This window comes from Cetorhinus maximus, chromosome 23 (genome assembly GCF_964194155.1).
Source record: "Cetorhinus maximus chromosome 23, sCetMax3.hap1.1, whole genome shotgun sequence".
Taxonomy (NCBI): Eukaryota; Metazoa; Chordata; class Chondrichthyes; order Lamniformes; family Cetorhinidae; genus Cetorhinus; species Cetorhinus maximus.
Window position 1 is genome coordinate 24,870,005 of NC_135901.1, and position 23,968 is coordinate 24,893,972.

At 44.8% G+C, this 23,968-nt stretch overlaps 5 protein-coding genes across 5 annotated transcripts in view; 2 read left to right on the forward strand and 3 right to left on the reverse strand.

The window, feature by feature from the left end:
• The window catches only part of LOC144697193 (uncharacterized), a 147,328-nt gene extending 124,913 nt beyond the window's left edge, over positions 1-22,415 (forward strand). Inside the window, exon 2 of the mRNA XM_078569073.1 lies at positions 22,163-22,415. Within this exon, the coding sequence (XP_078425199.1) occupies positions 22,163-22,268 (106 nt within the window). The 3' untranslated portion in view covers positions 22,269-22,415. The remainder of the gene's footprint in view (positions 1-22,162) is intronic.
• LOC144697259 (uncharacterized) overlaps positions 1-23,968 on the reverse strand; it is a 488,548-nt gene that overhangs the window by 443,765 nt on the left and 20,815 nt on the right. The window lies entirely within an intron of this gene.
• Positions 1-23,968, reverse strand: part of LOC144697208 (uncharacterized) — a 274,466-nt gene that overhangs the window by 227,693 nt on the left and 22,805 nt on the right. The gene's annotated exons all lie outside the window — the stretch shown is intronic.
• The window catches only part of LOC144697901 (uncharacterized), a 292,792-nt gene that overhangs the window by 136,084 nt on the left and 132,740 nt on the right, over positions 1-23,968 (reverse strand). The window lies entirely within an intron of this gene.
• On the forward strand, positions 16,461-18,024 carry LOC144697345 (uncharacterized). The gene has a single exon (XM_078569334.1). It carries the CDS (start codon positions 16,461-16,463, stop codon positions 17,412-17,414), a length of 954 nt encoding a protein of 317 aa, XP_078425460.1. The 3' UTR covers positions 17,415-18,024.

Here is a 23,968-nt window from a genome sequence, read left to right on the forward strand (position 1 = left end):
AAGGGTCAGTGTTGGGACCACAACTTTTCACTTTATACATTAATGATTTAGATGAAGGAACTGAGGGCATTCTGGCTAAGTTTGCAGATGATACAAAAATAGGTGGACGTACAGGTAGTATTGAGGAGGTGAGGAGGCTGCAGAAGGATTTAGACGGTTATGGAGAATGGGCAAAGAAGTGGCAGATGGAATAAAACATGGGAAGTGTGAGGTCATGCACTTTGGTAGGAAGAATAGAGGCATAGACTATTTTCTAAATGGGGAGAGAATTCAGAAATCTGGAGTGCAAAGGGACTTGGGAGTCCTAGTCCAGGATTCTCTTAAGGTTAACTTGCAGGTTGAGTCAGTAGTTAGGAAGGCAAATGCAATGTTGGCATTTATTTCGAGAGGACTAGAATATAAAAGCAGGGATGTCACGCTGAGGATTTATAAGGCTCTGGTCAGACTACATTTAGAATATTGTGAGCCATTTTGGGCCCCGTATCTCAGGAAGGATGTGCTGGCCCTGGAGAGGGTACAGAGGAGGTTCACGAGAACGATCCCAGGAATGAAAGGCTTAACATATGAGGAACCTTTGAGGACTCTGGGTCTATACTCAATGGAGTTTAGATGGATGAGGGGTGATCTGGTTGAAACTTACAGAATACTGAAAGGCCTAGATAGAGTGGACGTGGGGAAGATGTTTCCATTAGTAGGAGAGACTAGGACCCGAGGGCACAGCCTCAGAGTAAAGGGAAGATCTTTTAGAACAGAGATGAGGAGAAACTTCTTTAGCCTGAGTTTGGTGAATGTATGGAATTCATTGCCACAGAAGGCTGTGGAGACCAGGTCATTGAGTGTATTTAAGACCGAGATAGGTAAGGGGATCAAAGGTTACGGGGTGAAGGTGGGAGAATGAGGCTGAGAAACTTATCAGCCATGATTGAATGGCGGAGCAGACTCGATGGGCCGAATGGCCTAATTTCTGCTCCGATGTCTTATTGTCTTATGGGATCAGTGCTGGGACATCAACCATTTACAACCTATATTAATGACGTAGTTGAATGGGCCAAGTGTATTGCAGCCAAATTTGCTGACAATACAGAGATGGGTCTGAAATCAAGTTGTGAGGAGACAAAGAGCTAGGTTAAGTGAATGGGAAAACACTTGCAGATGGTGCATGATTTGGGAAAATGTGAGGGTTTCCACTTTGACAAGAAGAATAGAAAAGCAGAAATTATTTAAGTAGAGAGACACTGCAGGATGCTGTAGTACAGAGACCTCGGGGTCCTGGCACATAAATCTCAAAAAGTTCGCATGCAGGTACTTCAAGAAATTAGGAAGGTAACTGGAATGTTGGCCTTTATTACAAGAGGGTTGGAGTATAAAAGTAGGGAAGTTTTGCAACAGCTGTACCGGGCATTGGTGAAACCACACCTAGAGGACTGTGTACAGTTTTGGTCTCCTTACTTAAGGAGGGATATATCCAGCGTGTCCACTCTGAACCAGGTTTGCTGCTCCCTCTGTGTCCAGCACTGTCTGCATCCCTGGCACAAGGAAATGGAATTTCAAAAGAAGGAAGGAATCTGTCAGCATTTGAAAGATATTCACAGAGAATTCAAGGGCTCCTTGGATGGCAAACTGTGACTAGTAGGGTGCCACAGGGTTCAGTCCTTGGGCCCTAACTATTTACAATCTATATTAATGACTTGGATTCAGGGATAGAAGGTACGATAGCTAACTTTGCAGATGACACCAAAATAGGTGGGAAAGTAAGTTGCAATGAAGAAATAAGAAATTTACAAATGGATATGGACAGGTTAGGTGAATGGGCCAGAATTTGGCAGATGAAGTTTAATGTGGATAAGTGTGAGGTTATCCACTTTGGTCAGAAGAATAAAAAGGCGACTTATTATTTAAATGGAGAGAAACTTCAGAATGCTTTAGTGCAGAGGGATCTGGGTGTCCGCGTGCATGAATCGCTGAAAGCTAGTATGCAGGTACAGCAGATAATTAGGAAGGTAAATGGAATTTTGGCATTTATTGCTAAAGGTATAGAGTATAAAAATAGGGAAGTGTTGTTGCAACTGTACAAGGTATTGGTGAGACCGCACCTGGAGTACTGTGCACAGTTTTGGTCCCCTTACTTGAGGAAGGATGTTGTTGCATTGGAGGCAGGTCAGAGGAGGTTTAATAGATTGATTCCAGAGATGTGGGGCTTGTGTTATGAGGAGAGATTGAGCAGTTTAGGCCTATACTCGCTAGAGTGTAGAAGGATGAGAGGAGATCTAATTGGGGTATATAAGATGCTACAGGGGGTAGACAAAGTAGACATGAGCAGATGTTTCCCCTTGTGGGGCATTCTAGAATGAGAGGCCATTGTTTTAGGCTAAGGGGTGGTAGATCTAAATCAGAGATGAGGAGGAATTACTTTTCTCAAAGGGTCGTGAATCTGTGGAATTCACTACCTCAGAATGCAGTGGATGGCGGGACGCTGAATAAATTTAAGGAGGAGATAGACAGATTTTTAATTAGTAAAGGGTTGAAAGGTTATGGGGGGAGGGGGGGAAATTGGAGTTGAGGCCGAAATGAGATCAGCCATGATCGTATTGAATGGCGGGGCAGGCTCGAGGGGCTGAATTGCCTACTCCTGCTCCTAGTTCTTATGCTCTTGTAAGAGTTGAGATTTTTCTTTATTCTTGAAGAGTTGGACATCAGACTGCCTCCTTTCAGTATGGAGCTCCATTGTAGGACTTGGACCACCTTTGACGGAGCTGCCAATGAGTCCCACTCCCCTGCCCTTTCCCCAAAGCCTTCATTAGAATCATAGAATGGTTACAGCATAGAAGAAGGTCATTTGGCCCATCATGTCCATGACCACGCCAGCTTTCCGAAAGAGCTACTCAGCCAGTCCCACTCCCCGGCCATTTCATCATAGCCCTGCACATTTTTTCTGTTCAGATAATTACCAAATTCTGTTTTGAAAGGCATGATTGAACCTTCCTCCACCACACTCTCAGTCAGTGCACTCCAGATTCTAACCACTCACTGCATAAGCAGGTTTTTCCTCATGTCACCATTGCTTCTTTTTCAATTCACCTTTAACCCATGTCCTCTGGTCCTCAGCCCTTCTGCCACTAGGAATATTTTCTCCCTGTGTATTCTGTCCAGATCCCTCATGATTTTGAGCATTGCTATCAAATCTCCTCTTAATCTTCTTTTCTCTAAACTGATCAGCCCCATCTTTACCAATCTGTCCTAATAACTGCAGTTTCTCATCCCTGGAACCATTCTCAATAATCTGTTCTGCATCCTCTTCAATACTTTCACATCCTTCCTAAAGTGTGGTATCCAGAATTGGACACAGTACTCCAGTTGTGGTTAAACCAGTGTTTTATTCTTATTTCTCATAACTTCCTTGTTATTCTCGGGGAGTTGAACACCAGCCTTTCTCCTGTCGACATAGAGCTGCCTTATAGGGTTGTGACCATCTTTGAAAGAGCTGCCAATTAGCCCACACTCCCCTGCCCTTTCCCCAGAGCCCTGCAAACTTTACCTTTTAACTGGAGATCCAACTCACTTTGGAAAGTTGTTATTGAATCTGCTCCTATCCCCTTTCAGGCAGAACGTCTCAGGTCATAACTTATTGAGTGAAAAATGGTTCCTCATCTTCCTGATGGATTTTTGCCAATTATTTGATGTGATGTGTTTAATTGTTGGTTTCCTGTTGAAGACATTACCTGAGTGGATTTAGGGGAACACGCTCATGATATCTCAGAGAGACCAAACATATGACATGCTGTATATTTGAAACAAAGCTGATTTATTTGATGTATTAAAATAGTCAACACCAGCCACATTACCGGACATTGCTGAAAAAAGAGACATGACTAAGCTTTTTGTCTTGCACTCATCAGGACAATTCACAATATTCAGCACCATTCGTGACTCCTCAGATACTGAAACAGTCCATGTCCAAATGCAGCAAGACCTGAACAATATCCAGGTTTTGGCTGACAAGTGGCAAGTAACATTCACGCCACACAAGTGTCAGGCAATGACCATCTCCAAAAATAGAGAATCCAACCATTGCCCATCGCTGTATCCCCCACTATCAACATCCTGGGGGTTACCATCTGCTAATTAGTTTAAATCTAAGCCCTCTGGTCATTGCCATCTCTGTTAATGGAAATAAGTCCTTCCTATCCACTCTATCTGGGCCCCTCATAATTTTATACACCTCAGTTAAATCTCCCCTCAACCTCATCTGTTCCAAAGAAAACAACCCCAGCCTGTCCAATTTTTCCTTATAGTTAAAATTCGCCATTCCTATCAATATCCTCGTAAATCTCCTCTGTACCCTCTCTGGTGTGAACACATCCTTCCTGTCATGCACTGACCAGAACTGTACTCAGTAGTCCAGCTGTGGTCTAACTAGTAGTTTATTCAGCTCTAGTATAACCTCCCTGGTCGTTTAATAAAAACAGTAAATGCTGGAAATACTCAGCAGCTCTGGCAGCATCTATGGAGAGAGAGGAGTTTCAGGTCTGTGATCTTTCATCAACCAAAAATGCTAGAAATATTCCCTGTTCTTGTATTCTATGTCTCAGTTACTAACAGAAAGTATCCTGTCTGCCTTTTTAATCACCTTATCTACCTCGCCTGTTCCTTCAGGGATCTGTGGACATGCACTCCAATGTCCCTCTGTTCACCTACACTTCTCACTATCATACCAGTAATATCCTTTCCCTTTGCCCCGTGTTTGCCCTCCCCAAGTGTATTTATTACCTCACACTTCTCCAGGCTGATCTCCATTTGCTACTTTTCTGCTCACTTGACCATTCTATTGACACCTTCCTACAGTCTACAGCTTTCTTCCTCACTGTTAATGACAAGGTTGAAAATGTCTTAATCATGTCCCCATGTTAAAGTCTAAATCAGTGATATATACCACAGAAGTATGGGATCCTGTGCTGAGCCATCCAGAACTCCACCGGAAACAGCCTTGTGGTCTCAAAAACACCTCTTGGCCATTCCCCTTTGCTTCCTGCTGTTTCAGCTGCTGACACTTCCTGCACTTGTGATTGTCCAGCACAGAGAAGCATCCTGGTTTTCCCATATGGAACTGGATGCACACTGTACAGGAATCGGATGCCCCGCCATGCCTTTATTTATCTGATTATTAACTCATTTAAACAAAATAAGCTAATCATTAAAATAAATAAAGATTATTTGTGGTTGACAATGAGGAAGAAAGCTGTGGACTGCAGCTTCTTCTATTGTGCTGAAGTCACCTTATTTTTAGAGGGAATTAACAAAAATGTTTTTCTTAACTCTTATTATCTAAACACCTCAGGGTTTAATTTACTGAACAAAATCAGACTTCTTCACTGTTTCAACCCATTGTTAGTTAGCTTTATCATTATTCCCTAGATTTGATTAATTGAATACTGACTGCAATTATATAACTTATCAATTCGTCTTTAGTTTTAGGCTAATTGATTACTTTATAGTTGATTAATGCAGTGACCAGGGCCATACTCAGTACTCTAGCTGTGCTCTAATTAGTGTTTTACACAATTCTAACATAATCTCCCTGCTCTTATATTCTAGGCCTCAGACAAGAAAGTGCCCCAAATGCCTTCTTGACCACCTGATCTACCTGTCCAGCCACATTCAGGGATCTGTGGATGTGCACTCCAAGGTCTCTCTGTTCCTCTGTACTTCTCAGCATCATCCCTTTTATTTCCATTCCCTTCTCTTGTTTGCCCACCCCAATTTCATGATCACACACTGCTCCAGATTGATTTTCATTTACCAATTTTCTGCTCATCTGACCAGTCCATTGATGTTTTCCTGCAGTCCACAGCTTTCTTCCTCATTGTCAACCACAACAGCAATGTTGACATCATCTGCAAACTTCTTGCTCATTGCCCCTACATTTAAGTCTAAATCATTGATATAAACTACAAATTGTGGAACCCCACTGAAAACTAAAAACAGACGTCCAGACATGATTCAGTCCTGCATGTGATTAACAGTAGCAATACCAGCAGAATCTAACCCCCGCTGTCGCATATAAACTTGCTGATGTCTCAGCAGGTTGTTTGACTGAGCGAATCTCTTCCCACACACGGAGCAGGTGAACAGCCTCTCCCCAGTATGAACTCGCTGGTGTGTCAGCAGATTCTGTTTACTTTTAAATCTCTTCTCACAGTCAGAACATTTAAAAGGTCTCTGATCAGTGTGAACAAGTTGATGTGTAGTGAGATGAGACGACTGAGTGAATCTTTTGCCACACACAAGGCAAGTATATCGTCTCTCCCCAGTGTGAACTCGCTGGTGTATCAGAAGGTCAGATGAATCAATGAATTCCTGCCCACAATGACTGCAGGTGAATGGCCTCTCCCCAGTGTGAACTCGATTGTGTCTCACCAGATGGGCTAACCGAGTGAATCCCTTCCTACAGATAGAGCAGGTGAATGGCCTCTCCCCAGTGTGAGTGTGTTGGTGTTTCAGAAGATCCTTTTTGCTTTTAAATTTTTTCTCACAGTCAAGACAATTAAAAGGTCTCTGCTCAGTGTGAACAAATTGGTGTGTCAGAAGGTGGGATGAAGAAGTGAATCTCTTCCCACACACGGAGCAGGTAAATGGCCTCTCCCCAGTGTGAGTGCGTTCGTGGTTCAGTAAATCCTTTTTACTTTTAAAGCTCTTCTCACAGTCAGAACATTTAAAAGGTCTCTTATCAGTGTGAACAAGTTGGTGCATCAGGAGGTGGGATGACTGACTGAATCCCTTCCCACACACATTGCAGGTGAATGGCCTCTACCCAGTGTGAGTGCGTTGGTGTGTCAGTAGATCCTTTGTGCTTTTAAAGCTCCTCTCACAGTCAGAACATTTAAATGGTCTGTCATCAGAGTGAGCTCGATGGTGAGTCCGGAGGTTTGACAAAGCATTAAATCCCTTCCCACATTCAAGACAGGTGAATGGCCATTCGCCAGTATGAACATGCTGGTGTGTGTAGAGGCTGGATGACTGAGTGAATCCCTTCCTACACACGGAGCAATTGAACGGCCTCTCCCCAGTGTGGCTGCGTCGATGAGTTTCCACCTCAGATGGGTAATTAAATCCTTTCCCACAGTCCCCACATTTCCACGGTTTCCCCGTGGAGCGGGTGTCCTTGTGCCTCTCCAGGTTGCGCGGTCAATTGATGCCCAGTCACACACACACAACACGTGTACAGTCCCTCCCCGCTGTGAACAGTTGATGTTTTTTCAGGCTGTGTAACTGGTTAAAGCTCTTTCCACAGTCAGTTCAGTGGAAAACTCTCACTCGGGGGGTGTGTGTCTGTCTTTGTGCTTCTCCAGTCACACTGATGTTTGAAACATTTTCCCACAGATAGAACAGCCAAACATTTCTCCTTCCACATTCAAAGGCCAATGATATTCGGATCCTGATGAATCAAGTGACTGTCAGATCTTGATGTGGTGTTTGGTTTGAATTTCCCATCTGCAAATACAACCCTCCGAATACCCTGTAAATGAAGTTTAAATTGAAATACTCAAAATATGCAATCGACAAACAGGCCATTCTGTCCAACTATTCTGCTAGTATTATGCTTCTCCTCCCATTCCATGCAAATCATCTCAACCTTTCTAATCCCTTTTCTCCCATGTACTCATCTAGTCTCCTGTTGAAACTATCACAATGTTTCCCCCTCAATGATTTCTTGTGAGTTCCACATTGTAACCACTCTCTGAGTGAAGAAATTTCAAGTGGAAACATTCTCTCCATATCTACCCCGTCCAACCCATTGATCATTGTAAAGACCTCTATCTTAAGAAAAAATGCCCCAACCCAAACCTTCCCAACACCTGTATTTTTTTTTTGGTTTACAGAATTCATTAGTTGACCCAGGATAGAAATTGGGAAGAGACAAACGTTTCTCTCGGTTTGAGTTTGCTGTGTGTAAATCCTCCTCTTCTAACCCCCTGTAAAAGGAGTTTCCAAAATCCATCCCTGTCAGTCCCGGATAGAAATGCACAACATTCTCTCCTCCTGCTCCGGGTTTGTCACCGGGACATTTCCTCTCGGCTCCACTCAGTGCAAACGGAGAACCGGTAGCTTCTCACTTGGAGTTTGCAGTTTTCACAACACGTTTCCGGAGCCTCTCCGTCCACCCGCCGGATCCATCGCTCCCTCTGCCCCGCCCTTTACCCATTGTGAATCCGGGAGAGAAGCGTCTGTCCCTGATCATCTGACACTGCGCATGCTCACAACACTGGGCAGCACTGCGCCTGCGCACTGCTCCCCAGTGGTGATGGACAGGGGACATTCTCCACCGCGGGGGATGCTGGGTACAAATTCTGCCATAGAGAACTGCAATTATGAGCAGGGTTTTTTTTGCTTTCACACTGGGATCGGATGGCCAATAAATAAGATTAAATTCGTGCTGGTTTTCCTTAATTAACCCACATTTATCGATGTGATTATTAATTTTATCCCGAATCACTGCTTCTAGAATTTTCCCCACCACAGAAGTTAAACTGACTGGCCTGTAGTTACTGGGCTTATCTTTACTTGGTTTCAACAAAGTTGTAACGTTTGCAATCCTCCAGTCCTCTGGAACCACCTCTGAGCCTAAGTGAAATTGGAAAATTATGGCCAGTGCCTCTGCAATTTCCACTCTCACTTCCTTCATTATCCTTGGATGCAACTCATCCAGTCCTGGCACTTTATTAACTTTAAGTATAGACTGTCTATCTAATATCTCCTTCTTATCAATTTTAAATACTTCTAGTGTTTTAATTACCTCCTCTTTCACCGTGGTCATATAGCATTTTCTTCCTTGGTAAAGACAGATGCAAAATATTCTTATAAAAGCAAAATACTGCAGATGCTAGAAATCTGAAACAAAAACTCAGCAGATCTGACAGCCTCTTACTCTCTCCAATATTATACTCTCATTCATTCTCTCTCCTGGAAGAATGTGTCCATTGACCTTTGTTGTTTCATTGGCCTTTATTGCTTTTTATCATCCGTAATTGGCCTTTAATGTAAGCGGATTGGAGTAGAAGAATTAAGTTGTCTTGCTACAATTATAGAGGGATTTTCTGAGACCACAACTGCAACCCTGCATGCAGTTTTGGTTTCCACATTTAAAGAAGGATCTACTTGCATTGGAGGTAGTACAGTGAAGGTTCACTACATTGGTCCCTGGGGTGAAATGGTTGTCCTATGATCAGTGGCTGAGTAAATTGAGTCTATAATCTCAGCAGTTTAAAAGGTAAGAGGTGATCTCATTGAAACGTTTCAGATTCTAAGGAGCTTGATAGGGCAGACATGGAGAAGTTGTCTTCCCGGCTGAAGAATCAAAAAGATGGGGCACAGTCTCAGGATAAGGAGCCGATCATTTAGGACTGAGATGAGGAAAAATTTATTCACTCATGTTGTTGTGACTATTTGGAATTCTCTACTCCAGAGGATTGTGCATGGTCTATTGTTGGATTCATTTAAGGCTGAGATAGACAAATCTTTGGTCTTTCAGCGAATCAACGGATATGGGGAACAGGTGGGAAAGTGGAGTTGAAGCTGAAGATCAGCTATGATCGTATTCAATGATGGAGCAGGCTCGAGGGGCCCTATGGTCTATTCTGCTGCTTTTTACTATGCACTTACGTCCAGAAAATGCTTTTAACTTGTAAAACTGATTCGATTTCTGTTCCCAGCTGTTTGCGTTTTAATCTTGTCCCATTGAGTGATTTCACTGTGACTGAATATGGTTTTACTGATCAATGGACATTGAGCTCTCAGTGTCAGCACTGCAGAAACCTTTCGTTTAACTGTTCTGTGTGGAAATGAGAAACTGAGCAGAAAATGGTTAACAGGTGCACTTCTCTCAAACACTGAGATTAGAGGGGAAAATGTATTATTGTTGACAGCAAGCAGTCTCAGGCATTCCATGTCTGATTGGTTGTTTTTATTTAATTGTAATAAAATAGGGAAGTGTAACACAGAAATAAGAGGAGTTCATACAACTCCAGAACCCCACCCCCCCACCGCCCCCCCACCCCCGCCACCCGCCCCCCCCCCCCCCCACCCCACCAATTTTACATCATTATTTTGTTAAACGCTCCAAGATTTAGTCTTTTTAATCCTACTTGTCTTCAATACTCGACTTTCCAAGAGCTTATTTTAAACTCTTCAACTCATCTGTGATGGTCACTCTCTGTGCCCAACCTGCCTTTTTAGGAAATAAATTGATCATTACTTCCCTCTGTCCGCCGAACATTCTCTCTTTCTATGTATCTGTCTTTTTCACTCTGCATCGTTCTCCATCAATCCCACTCTTTACAGTCTTTGGAAAATATATTGCCCTTCAATAGAAACAGGAGGATGTCATTCAGCCCCCTTGACGCTACTCTGAATTCACTAAGAGAATTGCTGATCTGCCTATCAGCGTCGTTCCCTTACTTCCATCTTCCTCTCTCAACAAAATCAGGAACAACCCTGGCAAACAAACTCCCAGGAGGAGGTTGGGTGTGGGGGGGCTCAATTCCACTTGAGCATTCATTGATTGAACCAAAGTCCAACACCATAATCACTCGACTAACCTGCTGCATTGGAACCTTTTGCTGACCACTCATTGGGCCTTTCAGTGAACGAGACAGGACACATTCCAATGGTCATGGTGCGTTTCTTTTTCTCAAATGTTCCTTCATTCTATTTTCATCAGTCTCCAATTTGAAATAACTGACAAGTTCCTCTCGGTATTATAACTGAGAATGTGTCTATCTGCTCAGCATTAACTGAACACGGTAAGAGAGATGCTTTGGGATTATTTGAACTTGGTTTCAGCCCATGCACCCAATGGTTCACTGAGGGCTCGGTGATACATGTGCTACTGACATATTTACGATGCGGGGAAGAGACTGTGAAGAGAATCTGTGTATCTACATATGTATCAATATTACATAGACAAGAAGATAGAAGGGAGGGAAACTGAAATGAGTGGAGTGTATGAAGGCAGATAGAAAGACAGAATAATACATGATGGACACACACTGTTTATAATGCACCTTCACTTGTCTGTGATTACAGATATCTGGTAACATGATGGTTGTGAACTTAATATTGTTTATCATGTTTTGCTTCAAGATTCAAACATCCCTCTTCAAGTTTGACATGTGGGGAATCTTCTCTGTTGCAGAGAGCTAGCTGCCTTTCCAGAGACTCATCAGAGGTTTCAGTGATGATGATGATGGCGATCATTACTATTATTTCATGTTGATATAACCAAGACAAAGTGGATAGTGGAGAGGATCCTCTTATGACAAATGATGAAGAAAGTAATGCCACATCATCTTGCACCTTAAAATCGTAGACCTCATGTGCGCTGGCATCATCAGAATGTCAGTAAACCTCCACAATGTCACAATAGAATGTCATTCCCACTCGGTCTGTAACAGTGGAACTATCCCCCCTGTGAGCAGGCTGACTATAGCCTAGCTCGGGGTCAGAGAGTCATAGAGTTATACAGCACCGAAAAAGGCCCTTTGGCCCATCGCGTCCATGCTGGCCATCAAGCACCTATCTATTCTAATCCCATTTCCCAGCACTTGGCCCACAGCCCTGTATGTAATGGTGTTTCAAGTGCTTACCTAAATACTTCTTAAATGTTGTCAGGGTTCCTGCCTCGACCACCCCCTCAGGCAGTGTGTTCCAGATTCCAACCATCCCCTGTGTGAAAATATTTTTCCTCAAATCCCCTCTAAAGCTCCTGCCCCTTACCTTAAATCTCCACCCCCTGGTATTGACACCTCTGCTGAGGGGAAAAGTTTCTTCTTATCTACCCTATCTATGCCCCTCATAATTTTGTACACCTCTATCAGGTCCCCCCTCAGCCTTCTCTTCTCTAAGGAAAACAACCCTAGCCTATCCAGTCTCCCTTTACAGCTGAAACACTCCAGCCCAGGCAACAGCCTGGTGAATCTCCTCTGCACCCTCTCCAGTGCAATCACATCCTTCCTATAGTGTGGTGCCCAGAATTGCACAGATTACTCCAGATGCGGCCCAACTAGTGTTTTATACAGCTCCAACATAACCCCCCTGCTCTTATATTCTATGCCTCGACTAATAAAGGCAAGTATCCCATATGCCTTCTTAACCACATTGTCTACCTGTGCTGCTGCCTTCAGGGATCTATGGACTTGTACACCAAGGTCCCTCTGATCCCCTGTACTTCCTCGGCTCGTGACATTCATTTGTATTCTCTTGCCATGTTAATCCTCCCAAAATACCTCACCTCACACTTCTCAGGATTAAATTCAATTTGCCACTGTTCTGTCCATTTTACCAGCCCATCTATATTACCCTGTAATCTAAGGCTTTCCTCTTCACTATTTACAACACCACCAATTTTTGTGTCACTTGCGAACTTGCTGATTATACCTCCTATATTAACATCGAAATCATTAATGTACACTACAAATAGCAAGGGTCCCAGCACCGATCCCTGAGGTATACCACTCATCACAGGCTTCCAATCACTAAAACAACTTTGGATCATCACCCTCTGCCTCCTGCCACTAAGCTAATTTTGGACCCAGTTTGCCAAATTGCAGAGCTCGAAATCGGGACTAAATTAACCACGTTAGCTATATGGGGGCTGCAGCTGACCGACGCTGCAGAGTACCACTGCTCCCTGATGCTCACAGTGACAGAAAACAGTGAAACTCTCATACAGAACTCCCCCCACTATGGATGCCTGGGCCCCAGCTGCTGAAGCGTGATCTCAGGGCGGTCAGATGTTGACACGGTGCTGAGTCACGCCCCTGTGAGCTGACACACACGGAGACGGAGCCAGGAAGCAGCCCCTTGTGTGAAGGACTCACAACAGACTGATTATTTGACACTAGGAAGTGTTCCTGAGTGTCAGCAATCTCTGTCTCGGTGCGTATCTGAACATTGAACCCTGGTTTTAAAGGGAGAAGTATTTGATCAGAGGCAGGAAGGAAGGTTTAACCTGTACATTGATTCTCTGATGGGTCTGTCTGTCCGATTGGATTCTACAGTTTGTTTTCTCAGCTGCTCCTGGAGACAGTTGGGTGACGGTTTAAGCCGAGTTTCTATCTGACACCCAACAGACAGAAGCTCCCAGCCACAGTCCAAAGGCAGTTTTTGTACAGGGGTGAGACAGTTTTCCATCACCGTGAGTCTTAGAGAGAGTGCAGTGTGAATACGCTGTTGTCTCAGCAGGTCATTGCTTCTTGTAAAGGTATTCTCACATTCAGAATATTGAAACAGAGTGAACACATTGGTGTTCAGTGTATTGGGAGGATTCAGAGAGAAGCTGGAAGCGGCGGATAGTGAGAGTGGAGAATGTTTATTGTTTATTACAGAGATAAAAACAAAAAACTGCGGATGCTGGAAATCCAAAACAAAACATCTCCGCCGATGCTGCCAGATCTACTGAGTTTTTCCAGGTATTTCTGTTTTTGTTCATTGTTTAATATTCGGCTCTGGGGCCGCACTCGGAATTTGTAAACCCCGTCCCCCCGCCCGGGGTTTATTAACCCGCTCCCGACAGTGACCTCTCACCTGACAGCTAACAATGCCCGCCTGATTGACGGCAGCTCAGGACCAATAGCAGGAGGGGGCGTGTCCGCGGTAGCGGCTGGTTCTCGAGCCAATCGGAGTGATGGAGGGGCGTGGCTAGGCTGCGACTGAAGCATGCGCAGTACTGGAATCAGAGCCGGAAGAAGGCGGTCGGGTTAAGATCACAAAGGGTGAGAAATGAAGCCGACGGCTGGAGTTTGGGAACCGGGGGGGAGCCTGGAAACCGCGCGCGAGCTCAGAGGGCGGGTGGAGATTATGAAACGGGGGGAGCCTGGAAACCGCGCGCGAACTCGGAGGACGGAGAGACGGTGGCCTCGTGGTAATGTCACTGGGCTCGAAACCCAGAGACCCTGATCTGAGGATATGGATTCAATTCAGTGAATAAATCTGGAATATAAACCTCGGCTCGGAAATAGTGACCATAAAACTATCATGGGTTGTTTTAAAACCTCATCTGGTTCACCTGCGCCCCTTCAGGGAAGGAAATCTGCCATCTTACATGTGACTGCAGACCCACAGTGAAGTGGTTCACTCTGAAACCGTCCGGCAAGCCACTCAGTTCCAGGGCTATTGGGGATGGGCAACGCCCGCATCCCATAATAGAATTAAAAAACATGGTGGCTGTGGGACTGGAAACCCTGGTAAGAGGCCTGGCTTATGCAGGCAATTGCCTGTCACCATCTCGGGAGGGGAAGGGGGGTGGGGTGAATGGTTGGCCATATTGGTGAGGCAATTGTCATTTGTGGGAGAGAATTCCAAACTTTTCCCAGCCTTTGTGTCAACAATTGTTATCTCATTTCACTCTGAAAGACCTGGCCACAATTTTTAGACTATGTCCCTAGTCCACAACTCCTCAGTTAACAGAAATAATTTCTCTCTATCTTGGATAAATTCCTGGAAACACAATCTGAGTTTCAGTCATCTCTCCTGATAATTTAATTTCAGGTATTACTGTGACTGGGAAAGTACCTGGATACACAAAGCCCTGGTCAGACCACACCTGGAGAATGGTGTTCACTGCTGGGCAGCACACCTCAGGAAGGATATATTGTCCTTGGAGGGAATGCAGCACAGATTTGAATGAATGATACCTGGACTCCAAGAGTTAAATTGTGAGGAGAGATGACACAAAGTTGGGTTGTATTCCCTGGAATTTAGACGATTAAGGGGTGATTTGATCAAAGTTTTCAAAATATTAATTGGAACTGATTGGATAGATAGATAGAAACAATTTCCACCAGTTGGGGAATCTGGGACTGGGGGCACAGTGTAAACATGAGAGAGCCAGACCTTTCAGGAGTGAAGTTAACAAACACTTCTACACACAAAAGGAGGTAGAAGTGAGGAACTCTGTTCCACAAACAGCAGTTGATGTGAGATCAATGTTAATGTTAAATCTAACATTTAATGATCTTTGTTAACCAAAGGTGTTAATGGATATGGGGCAAAGGCAGGCATATAGGGTTAGATCACAGATAACCCATGATCTCATTTCACGGTGGAACAGACACGAGGGGATAAATAGCCATCTCCTAGAATCATTGCAACTTACACCACAGAAAGAGGCCATTCAACCCTTTGTGCTTCTGCTGTCTCTTTGAAAGAGCAGTCATGTTTAGACCCACATACCCACACTCTGGTTGTAATCAGTAAGTTCCTCATTCTCAAATCCTTTTAAAATTCCTTATAGAATCAGGTTCCAGCACCTTTTCAGCTCAAGAGTTCCCGGTCCTGACAACTCCCTGCTGGTGCAGAAACAGCTGAACTCGATGTTGAGTTCTGGAAGGTTGTAAAGTATCGAATCAAAAGATGAGCTGCTGTTCCTCGAGCTCCCACTGAGCTTCATTGGAACAGTTCAGGGGGCCAAGGACAGAGAGGTCAGAGTGGGAGTGGGGCGGAGAATTAAAATGACAAGTGACTGGAAGCTCAGGGTCAAGCTCACAGACTGAACAGAGGTTGTTCAACAAAGTGATCACCCAATCTTTGTTTGATCTTCCCAATGTAGAGCAGACCACATGGTGAGCACTGAATACAGTAACTAAACTGAAAACATTATAAGCAAATCACTGTCTGTTATAGGCTGAAGAAAGATGCTTTATTTGAAGAGTAAGGGTTACAAAGTAAAACAAGCTGATTTCCAGAATATTAAATCAGAAGTCCAGTTATAGAGATTATTAACATCAGCAGAAACAAGCCCAAACTATCAGAATGAACATGGTTCAGTCCTGAATGTGATTAACAGCAGAATCCAACCCCTGGAGTCACTGCTGAACTCACTGGTGTGTCAGCTGGTTGGATGATAGATTTAATCCCTTCTCTCACGTGGAGCAGGTGTCCGGCCTCTCCCCAGTGTGAACTCGCTGCTGTGTGTCTTGGAGCTGATGGTTTTCCCCATGCACCAGCTGCTCTTGTCTTTCCAGGTGGTGGGGGTCATGGGTTTGGGAGATTCTGTCAAAGATTCTGGTTGAGTTGCAGATCTATGAAATCCAACTCCTTTTCCCCTCCTCCACCTCTCTCTCTCTTCTCCCATAGAGGCCAGAGTCTTGTGTAGGCCCAGACTGGGAGGCAGGTTCCCTTCCCTGAAGGACATTGGTGAACCAGTTGGGTTTTTATGACAATCCAGCAGTTTTCATGGTCATTTTTTCCTAGTGTCAGCCCCACAAATTATCAGATTCATTCAGCTCAATTTCACAGCCTGCCTTTGTGTTTTTGTGGGTTCTGTTTCATATTTCCTTGTTTGTTTTAAATTCATTTTTACAGGGTATTAGAAAGATTTTCAGTCGGGAAAGTCAAACCAAACATCACATCGAAATCTGCCAGAGTCGCTCAATTCATCAGGACCTGAATATTGTCAGCCTTTGAACATGGAAGCAAAAAGTACCGTTCACACCAGGGAGAAACCCTGGAAATGTGGGGACTGTGGGAAGGGATTCAGATCCCCGTCTGAGCTGGAAACTCATCGACGCAGTCACACCGGGGAAAGGCCGTTCATCTGCTCCGTGTGTGGGAAGGGATTCATTCAGTTAGTCTGTCTTCAGAGGCACCAGCGACTTCACACTGGGGAGAGGCCGTTCACCTGTTCTGTGTGTGGAAAAGGATTCACTCTCTCATCCCGTCTGCTGAAACACCAGCAAGTTCACACTGACAAGAGAGAGTTTAAATGTCCCAACTGTGAAAAGAGCTTCAAAAACCTACACGGACTGAGGGTGCACCAGCACATTCACACCAGGTATGCACCATTCAGCTGCTCACAGTGTGGGAAGAGGTTCAGGACATCACCCCACCTTCTGACACACCAACGAGTTCACACTGACGAGAGACCTTTTAAATGTTCAGACTGTGGGAAGTGCTTCAAAACTCCTGGGGATCTGCAATATCATCAACGTATTCACACTGATGAGAGACCGTTCAGATGCTCTCACTGCGGGACTGGCTTCAGGCAATCGTCTCACCTCACTACACACCAACGCACTCACACTGGGGAGAGGCCATTCACCTGCTCCAAGTGTGGGAAAGGATTCAGTCAGTCATCCAACCTGTTGACACACCAACAAGTTCACACTGAAGAGAGGCCATTCACCTGCTCTGAATGTGGAAAGGGATTCACACGATCATCCCACCTGCTGAGCCACCAGCAAATTCACACTGGGGAGAGGCCGTTTACCTGCTCCAAGTGTGGGAAGGGATTCACACAATCATCAGCGCTGCTGACACACCAGCGAGTTCACACTGAGGAGAGACCCTTCACATGCTCCATGTGTGGGAAGGGATTTAATCGATCATCCAACCTGGGGAAACACCAGCGAGTTCACATGTGACTACACTGCTCTGACTCTGCTGCTGTTAATCAGATTCAGGAGTGAACCTTGTTAATTATGATATTGGGGAAGTGTTGATGCTGTTGTTGCTAACCACAGTATCCGGGCTGGAGTTGACAATTGTGAAGTGCCTTTCACAATCTCAGGACATCTCTGTGTGCAGTAAGCCTCCACAAACAGCAATGTGATAATGACCAGAGATGATCTGTTTTTAGTGAGATTGGTTGAGGGTGAAATATTGGCCTCACAGGGGAGAACTCCCCTCCTCTCCTTCCAAATAGTGGACATGGGATCCTTCACAGTCCATGTCCAAATGCAGCTAGACCTGGACAATATCCAGATTTGGGCTGACAAGTGGCAAGTAACATTCACACCACAAGTGTCAGGCAATGACCATCTCCAACAAGAGAGAATCCAATCATTGGCCCTTGATGTTCAAAGGCATTACCATCACTGAATCCCCTACGATCAACATCCTGGGGGCTACCATTGACCAGAAACTGAACTGGACCAGCCATATAAATACTGTGGCTACAAGAGCAGGTCAGAGGCTAGGAATCATGCATCGAGTAACTCACCTCCTGACTCCCCAAAGTCTGTCTACCATTTACAAGGCACAAGTCAGGAGTGTGTTGGAATACTCCCCATTTGCCTGGAGGAGTGCAGCTCCCACAACACTCAAGAAACTTTACACCATCCAGGACAAAGTAGTCTGCTTAATTGGCACACATCCTTAAACATTCACTCCCTCCACCACCGATGCACAGTAGCAGCAGTGTGTACCATCTGCAAGGTGCACTGCAAGAATTCACCAAGGCTCCCTCAACAGCACCTTTCAAACCCACAACCGCTACCATCTAGAAGGACAAGGGCAGCAGATAGATGGGAATACCACCACCTGGAAGTTCCCCTCCAAGTCACTCACTATCCTGACTTCGAAATATATCACCGTTCTTCACTGTTGCTGGGTCAAAACCCTGGAACTCCCTTCCTAACAGCACTGTGGGTATACCTACGCCACATGGACTGCAGCGGTTCAAGAAGGCAGCTCACCGCCACCTTCTCAAGGACAACGAGGGATGGGCAATAAATGCTGGCCCAGCCAGCGAAGCCCACATCCCATGAATGAATGAACAAAAAACATCTAGAGTATTGTGTAAAGTACTGTTCTCCTTATTTAGGAAAGATGTCAATGTGTTAGAAGCAGTTCAGAGAAGGTTTACTAGACTAATACCAGGAATGGGTGGGTTGTCTTATGAGGAAAGGCTTTTTTTTCATTTGTTCATGGGATGTGGGAGTCGCTGGCTAGGCCAGCATTCGTTGCCCATCCCTCATTGCCCTTGTTCAGAGGCATTTCAGAGTCAACCACATTGTTGTGGGTCTGGAGTCCCATGCAGGCCAGACTAGGTAAGGATTGCACAGGAAAGGGTATTAGTGAACCAGATGTGTTTTTACAACAATCGGCAATGGTTTCATGGTCATCAACAGACTTTGAACTCCAGATGTTTTATTGGATTTAAATTCCAGCATCTGCCGTGGTAGGATTCAAACCCAAGTCCCCAGAGCATTACCCTGGGTCTCTGGAATACTAGTCAGTGACAATACCACTGTGCCACCGCCTCCCCTCCCACCAAGGTTTGGCTTGGACAGGTTAGGCTTGTATCCGCTGGAATTTAGAAGAATAAGAGGTGACTTAATTGAAATGTTTAAGATCCTGAGGGGTTTTGGCAGGGTGGATGTGGAGAGGATGTTTCCTCCTGTTGGAGAATATAGAACTAGGGGCCACTGTTTAAAAATAAGGGGTTGCTCATTTAAGACAGAGATGAGGAGAATTTTTTTTCCCTCAGAGGGCTGTGAGTCTTTGGAACTCACCATTAGAGATATAAATTAGCCACGTGGGTCAAAAAATCAAAGGGGTTGTTTTTACGGTAAAAGACAGTTAATTTACATTTTTGTTTGGACCATCCTTGGTATATCATGTCATGTAGATAGGCTGTGGGGGTTAGGAAAGCTCTTTGGTTTAATTTATCTGTGTGTGGCCATCTTGGTGATGCAACAGAGAGTGGGCAGGGCTTCATGGTCCCAGTGACCAGGAGAGAAAATGATGAATTCATTGATTATATTCTCACTCTCCACACAGGGACTTGAGAACAGAACCCAGCTAGATTAGAGAGAGGGATAAACTGGGAGTGAGGAGAGGAATGGTGGAGATGTTAAGATGGGTTTGGCAGGATGACCATATCTCATGGAGAAAATTAAGGGACAACCTGCCATGGGAGTCCGTATGAGTGGGTAGGAGGGTCTTGGTTGGGATGCTGCCAGAGCTGGTGAGGCATGGAGGAATGGGGTGAATTGGCTGACAGAGCTGTTGGAGCACAGAAACAGTAAGAGACAGTGTTCTGCATGAGGCATGACTACAAAGGTCCAATTTAAGGGACAAACAGTGTTCTACACCAGCAAGCCCAGGACAGCTGAATATAAGACAATTCTGTAAAATCCTGTACATTTGGTCACCCTGCATTTTGGATTCCAGCACAGGGAGGAGGAGGAGTGTGTGGGATGAGGGTTTACCGCCTTGCAGGAACAAGAGAGGAAACCATGTTCCATAGAAACCAAAATTGTCTGTTTAGAATTTCTATCCTGTCTTTAGAGTGATGAGTTTTGTAAACTCCTTTTCCAGGATATTAGAACGGGTTTTACAGGCAGGAGGCTCAAACCGAACACCACAGCATGATCTGACAGAGTCACTCGATTCATCAGGACCTGAAGATCATCAACCTTTCAATGTGGATGGAGAAATGTTTGTCTGTTCTGCCTGTGGGGAAATGTTTCAAACATCAGTATGACTGGAAAATCACCAAGACACGCACACCCGAGTGAGAGTGTTCCAGTGTACTGACTGTAGAAAGAGTTTTAGTTACACAGCCTGAAGAAAGATCACACCATTCACAGTGGGGAGAAACCATACACGTGTTCTGTGTGTGGACAAGGCTTCAACTGATTGTCCAATCTGAAGAGATACAAGGAAACCAGCACCATGGAGACACCATGGAACTGGGAGGAATGTGGTAAAGGATTCAATTCTTCATCCAGGCTGGAAATTCATCAATGCATTCACAATGGGGAAAAGCCATTCAGTTGTTCCGTGTGTGGGATGGGATTCACTCGGTCATCCGGCCTTCAGTCACACCAGCGAGTTCACACTGAGAAGAAGCCATTCAGCTGCACAACCTGTGGAGAGAGGTTCAAATCTTCATCCATCCTCACTGAACACCAGCGGATTGACACGGGTGGGAAACCATTCACTTGCTTCGCGTGTGGGAGTTGTTGCAAGGATATGCTTTTGCTTCAGTGTCTGGAAGTCAGTGTCCAGTGGCGGACCACAGGGATCTGTGCTGCGTCCCTTATTATTTGTCATTTATATAAACGACATAGATGACTATGTGGAGGGTAGGATTAGTAAGTTTGTGGATGACACAAAGATTGGCCGGGTAGTTAACAGTGAGGTTGAGTGTCTTGGGCTACAGGAAGATATAGACGGGATAGTCAAATGGGCAGATAAGTGGCAGATGGAATTTAACCCTGAAAAGTGAGAGGTGATACACTTTGGAAGGAATAATTTGACAAGGAAGTATTCAATGAATGACATGACACTAGGGAGTTCTGAGGAACAAAGGGACCTTGGCGTGTGTGTCCATGGATGTCTGAAGGAGGAGAGGCATGTTAGTGGGGTGGTGAAAAAGGCATATGGGACACTTGCCTTTTTCAATCGAGGCATAGATTACAAAAGTAGGGAGTTGGAGTTGTATAGAACCTTGGTGAGGCCACAGCTGGAGTACTGTGTGCAGTTCTGGTCACCACATTATAGGAAGGATGTGATTGCACTGGAGGGGGTGCAGAGGAGATTCCTGGGATGAAACATTTAAGTTATGAAGAGAGGTTGGGTAGACTTGGGTTGTTTTTGTTGGAGCAGAGAAGACTGAGGGGTGACCTGATCGAGGTGTACAAGATTATGAGGGGCATGGACAGGGTGCATAGGGAACAGCTATTCCACTTAGTTGAAGGGTCAGAAACGAGGGGACATATGTTCAAGTTGAGGGGCAGGAGGTTTAGCGGGGAATGAGAGGAAAAACATTTTTACCCAGAGGGTGGTGACTGTCTGGAATGCACTGCCTGGGAGGGTGGTGGAGGCGGGTTGCCTCACATCCTTTAAAAAGTACCTGGATGAACACTTGGCGCATCATAACATTCAAGGCAATGGGCCAAGTGCTGGTAAATGGGATTAGGTAGGTAGGTCAGGTGTTTCTCACGTGTCGGTGCAGACTCGATGGGCTGAAGGGCCTCTTCTGCACTGTGTGATTCTGCGTGGGAAGGGATTCACTGAGGTATTCGCCCTCCGGTAACAGCACCGAATGCACACGAAGGAAAATCCATTCATCCTGCAGAAAGAGTTTCAGGCAGTCAACCGACCTCAGTGAACACCAACGTACTCACACTGCGGAGAAGCCGTTCACCTGCTCCATGTGTAGAAGGGATATCCTTGGTCATCCCAAATGCTGACACATCAGCGAGTTCACACTGGGGACAGACCGTTCATCTGCTCCTTGTGTGGGAAGGGATTCCCTTGGTTATCCCAACTGCTGACACATCAGCGAGTTCACACCGGGGACAGATCATTCATCTGCTCCTTGTGAGGGACGGGATTCACTCAGTCACAACATCTGCTGAGACACGAGCGGGTTCACAAGTGATTACAGGGGTTGGATTCTGCTGTTTTTGCTGCTGTTAATCACACCCAGGATCAATAGTCTGACAATAATTGGTTTGTTTCTGCTGATGTTAACAAAACTGTAACAGGCTGAAGTTTAATATTCTGGAAATGTCACTGATTTTCAGGGCTGCATTGTCCCTTTTTAAAAGCTTCATCTGTGATCTTTCCCCTTAATACGAGAACTCTCAATAGGAGCTAATTTACAATAAAATTATGAACTTTTACTTCAATCTTAAATTGATCTTTGATGCAAACTCTACAATTCAGTGTTTGAAAGGTTCCACTGATTAACATCTCCAATTAGAAAGTGCTGATTAACCCTTGCTGACAATTCTTACTGACTTCCACATTCTTCACAGTGACACCTCCATTATGAAGTTAAATTATGAAGGAACAGCAATTAAAATGGTGAAATATTTTACAGGCAAATCAGTAAAAGCTTCATCAATCAACATTGATATTGATGAAGTTTGGAAGTCGCTGAGTTCAATCATTTCTGACACAGCAGCAGTAACATTTGGTAAAGGTGGAACCCACAGCAATGACTGGTTTGAGACCGACTCAGCAGAGATGACATCTGTCATTGAAGCTAAAAGCAAAGCCCACCTGATGTACAACATAAAGCCAACAGCCAAATACTGTGTGCAGTTCTAGTCACCATATGAATTTAAGGGGAGGTGGTGGAGTGGTATTGTCACTGGACTCGTGTTCCAGAGACACAGGGTAATGGGGATGCGGGTTTGAATCTCACCATGGCAGATGGTGGAATTTGAGTTCAAATATCTGGAATTAGAAGTCCAATGATGACCATGAAACCATTGTCATAAAAACCCATCTGGTTCATTGATGCCCTTTAGGAAAGGAAATCTGTCATCCTCACCTGGTCTGGCCTACATATGACTCCAGACCCACAGCAACTCCTAAAAATGCTCTCTAAACAAGGGCAATTAGGGATTGGCAATAAATGCAAGGGTTTATATGTCATGAGAACGCACACACACAAACAAACTGGGTCTCTTTTCTTTTGAAATAAGACGTCTGAGGGCTGAGCTAATCATTTAAAATGATTAAAGGTTTTGATAGAGAGGATACAGGGAGAATGTTTACTCTTGTGGAGAAAAACATAACTAGACACCATCAATATAAGATTGTCACCAAGAAATCCAATAGGGAATTCAGAAGAAGCTTCTTCACCCACAGATGGCGTGAGTGAAGTGAATAGTATCAATGTACTTATGGGGAGGCTGGACAAACATATGAGGGAGAAGGGGATATTGGTTACGGTGATAAATTTGGAAGTGGAAAGATGGGAGGAGGCTCGAGTGGAACATAAACACCGAAATGGACTGGATGGGCCGAATGGTCTGTTTCTGTGCTGTATGTCTATGTAATCCTATGTAAGGCTTCAACTGATTGTCCAACCTGGAGAGACACAAGGACACCCACAACAGGGAGAAACCATGGAAATGCGGTGACTGTGGGAAGAGATTCAGCTTTCCATCCCAGCTGGAAACTCATTGGCTCAGTCACACTGGGGAGAGACTGTTACCCTGCACCGTGTGGAGGAAGGGATTCACCGAATCATCCAGCTTCCAGAAACGCCAGCACACTCACAGTGAGGAGAAACTGTGAAACTTACACTGTGTGTGGCAAGAGATTCACTCAGTCACCCATTCTCCGGATACAGTCTGTAAGAATTCTGTTCTTTCTTTGTCTGTGTATTTATAGAGTCTGTAGGAGTTGTGTTCTTTCTTTGCCTGTGTGTTGATCTGCAGGGTAGAGT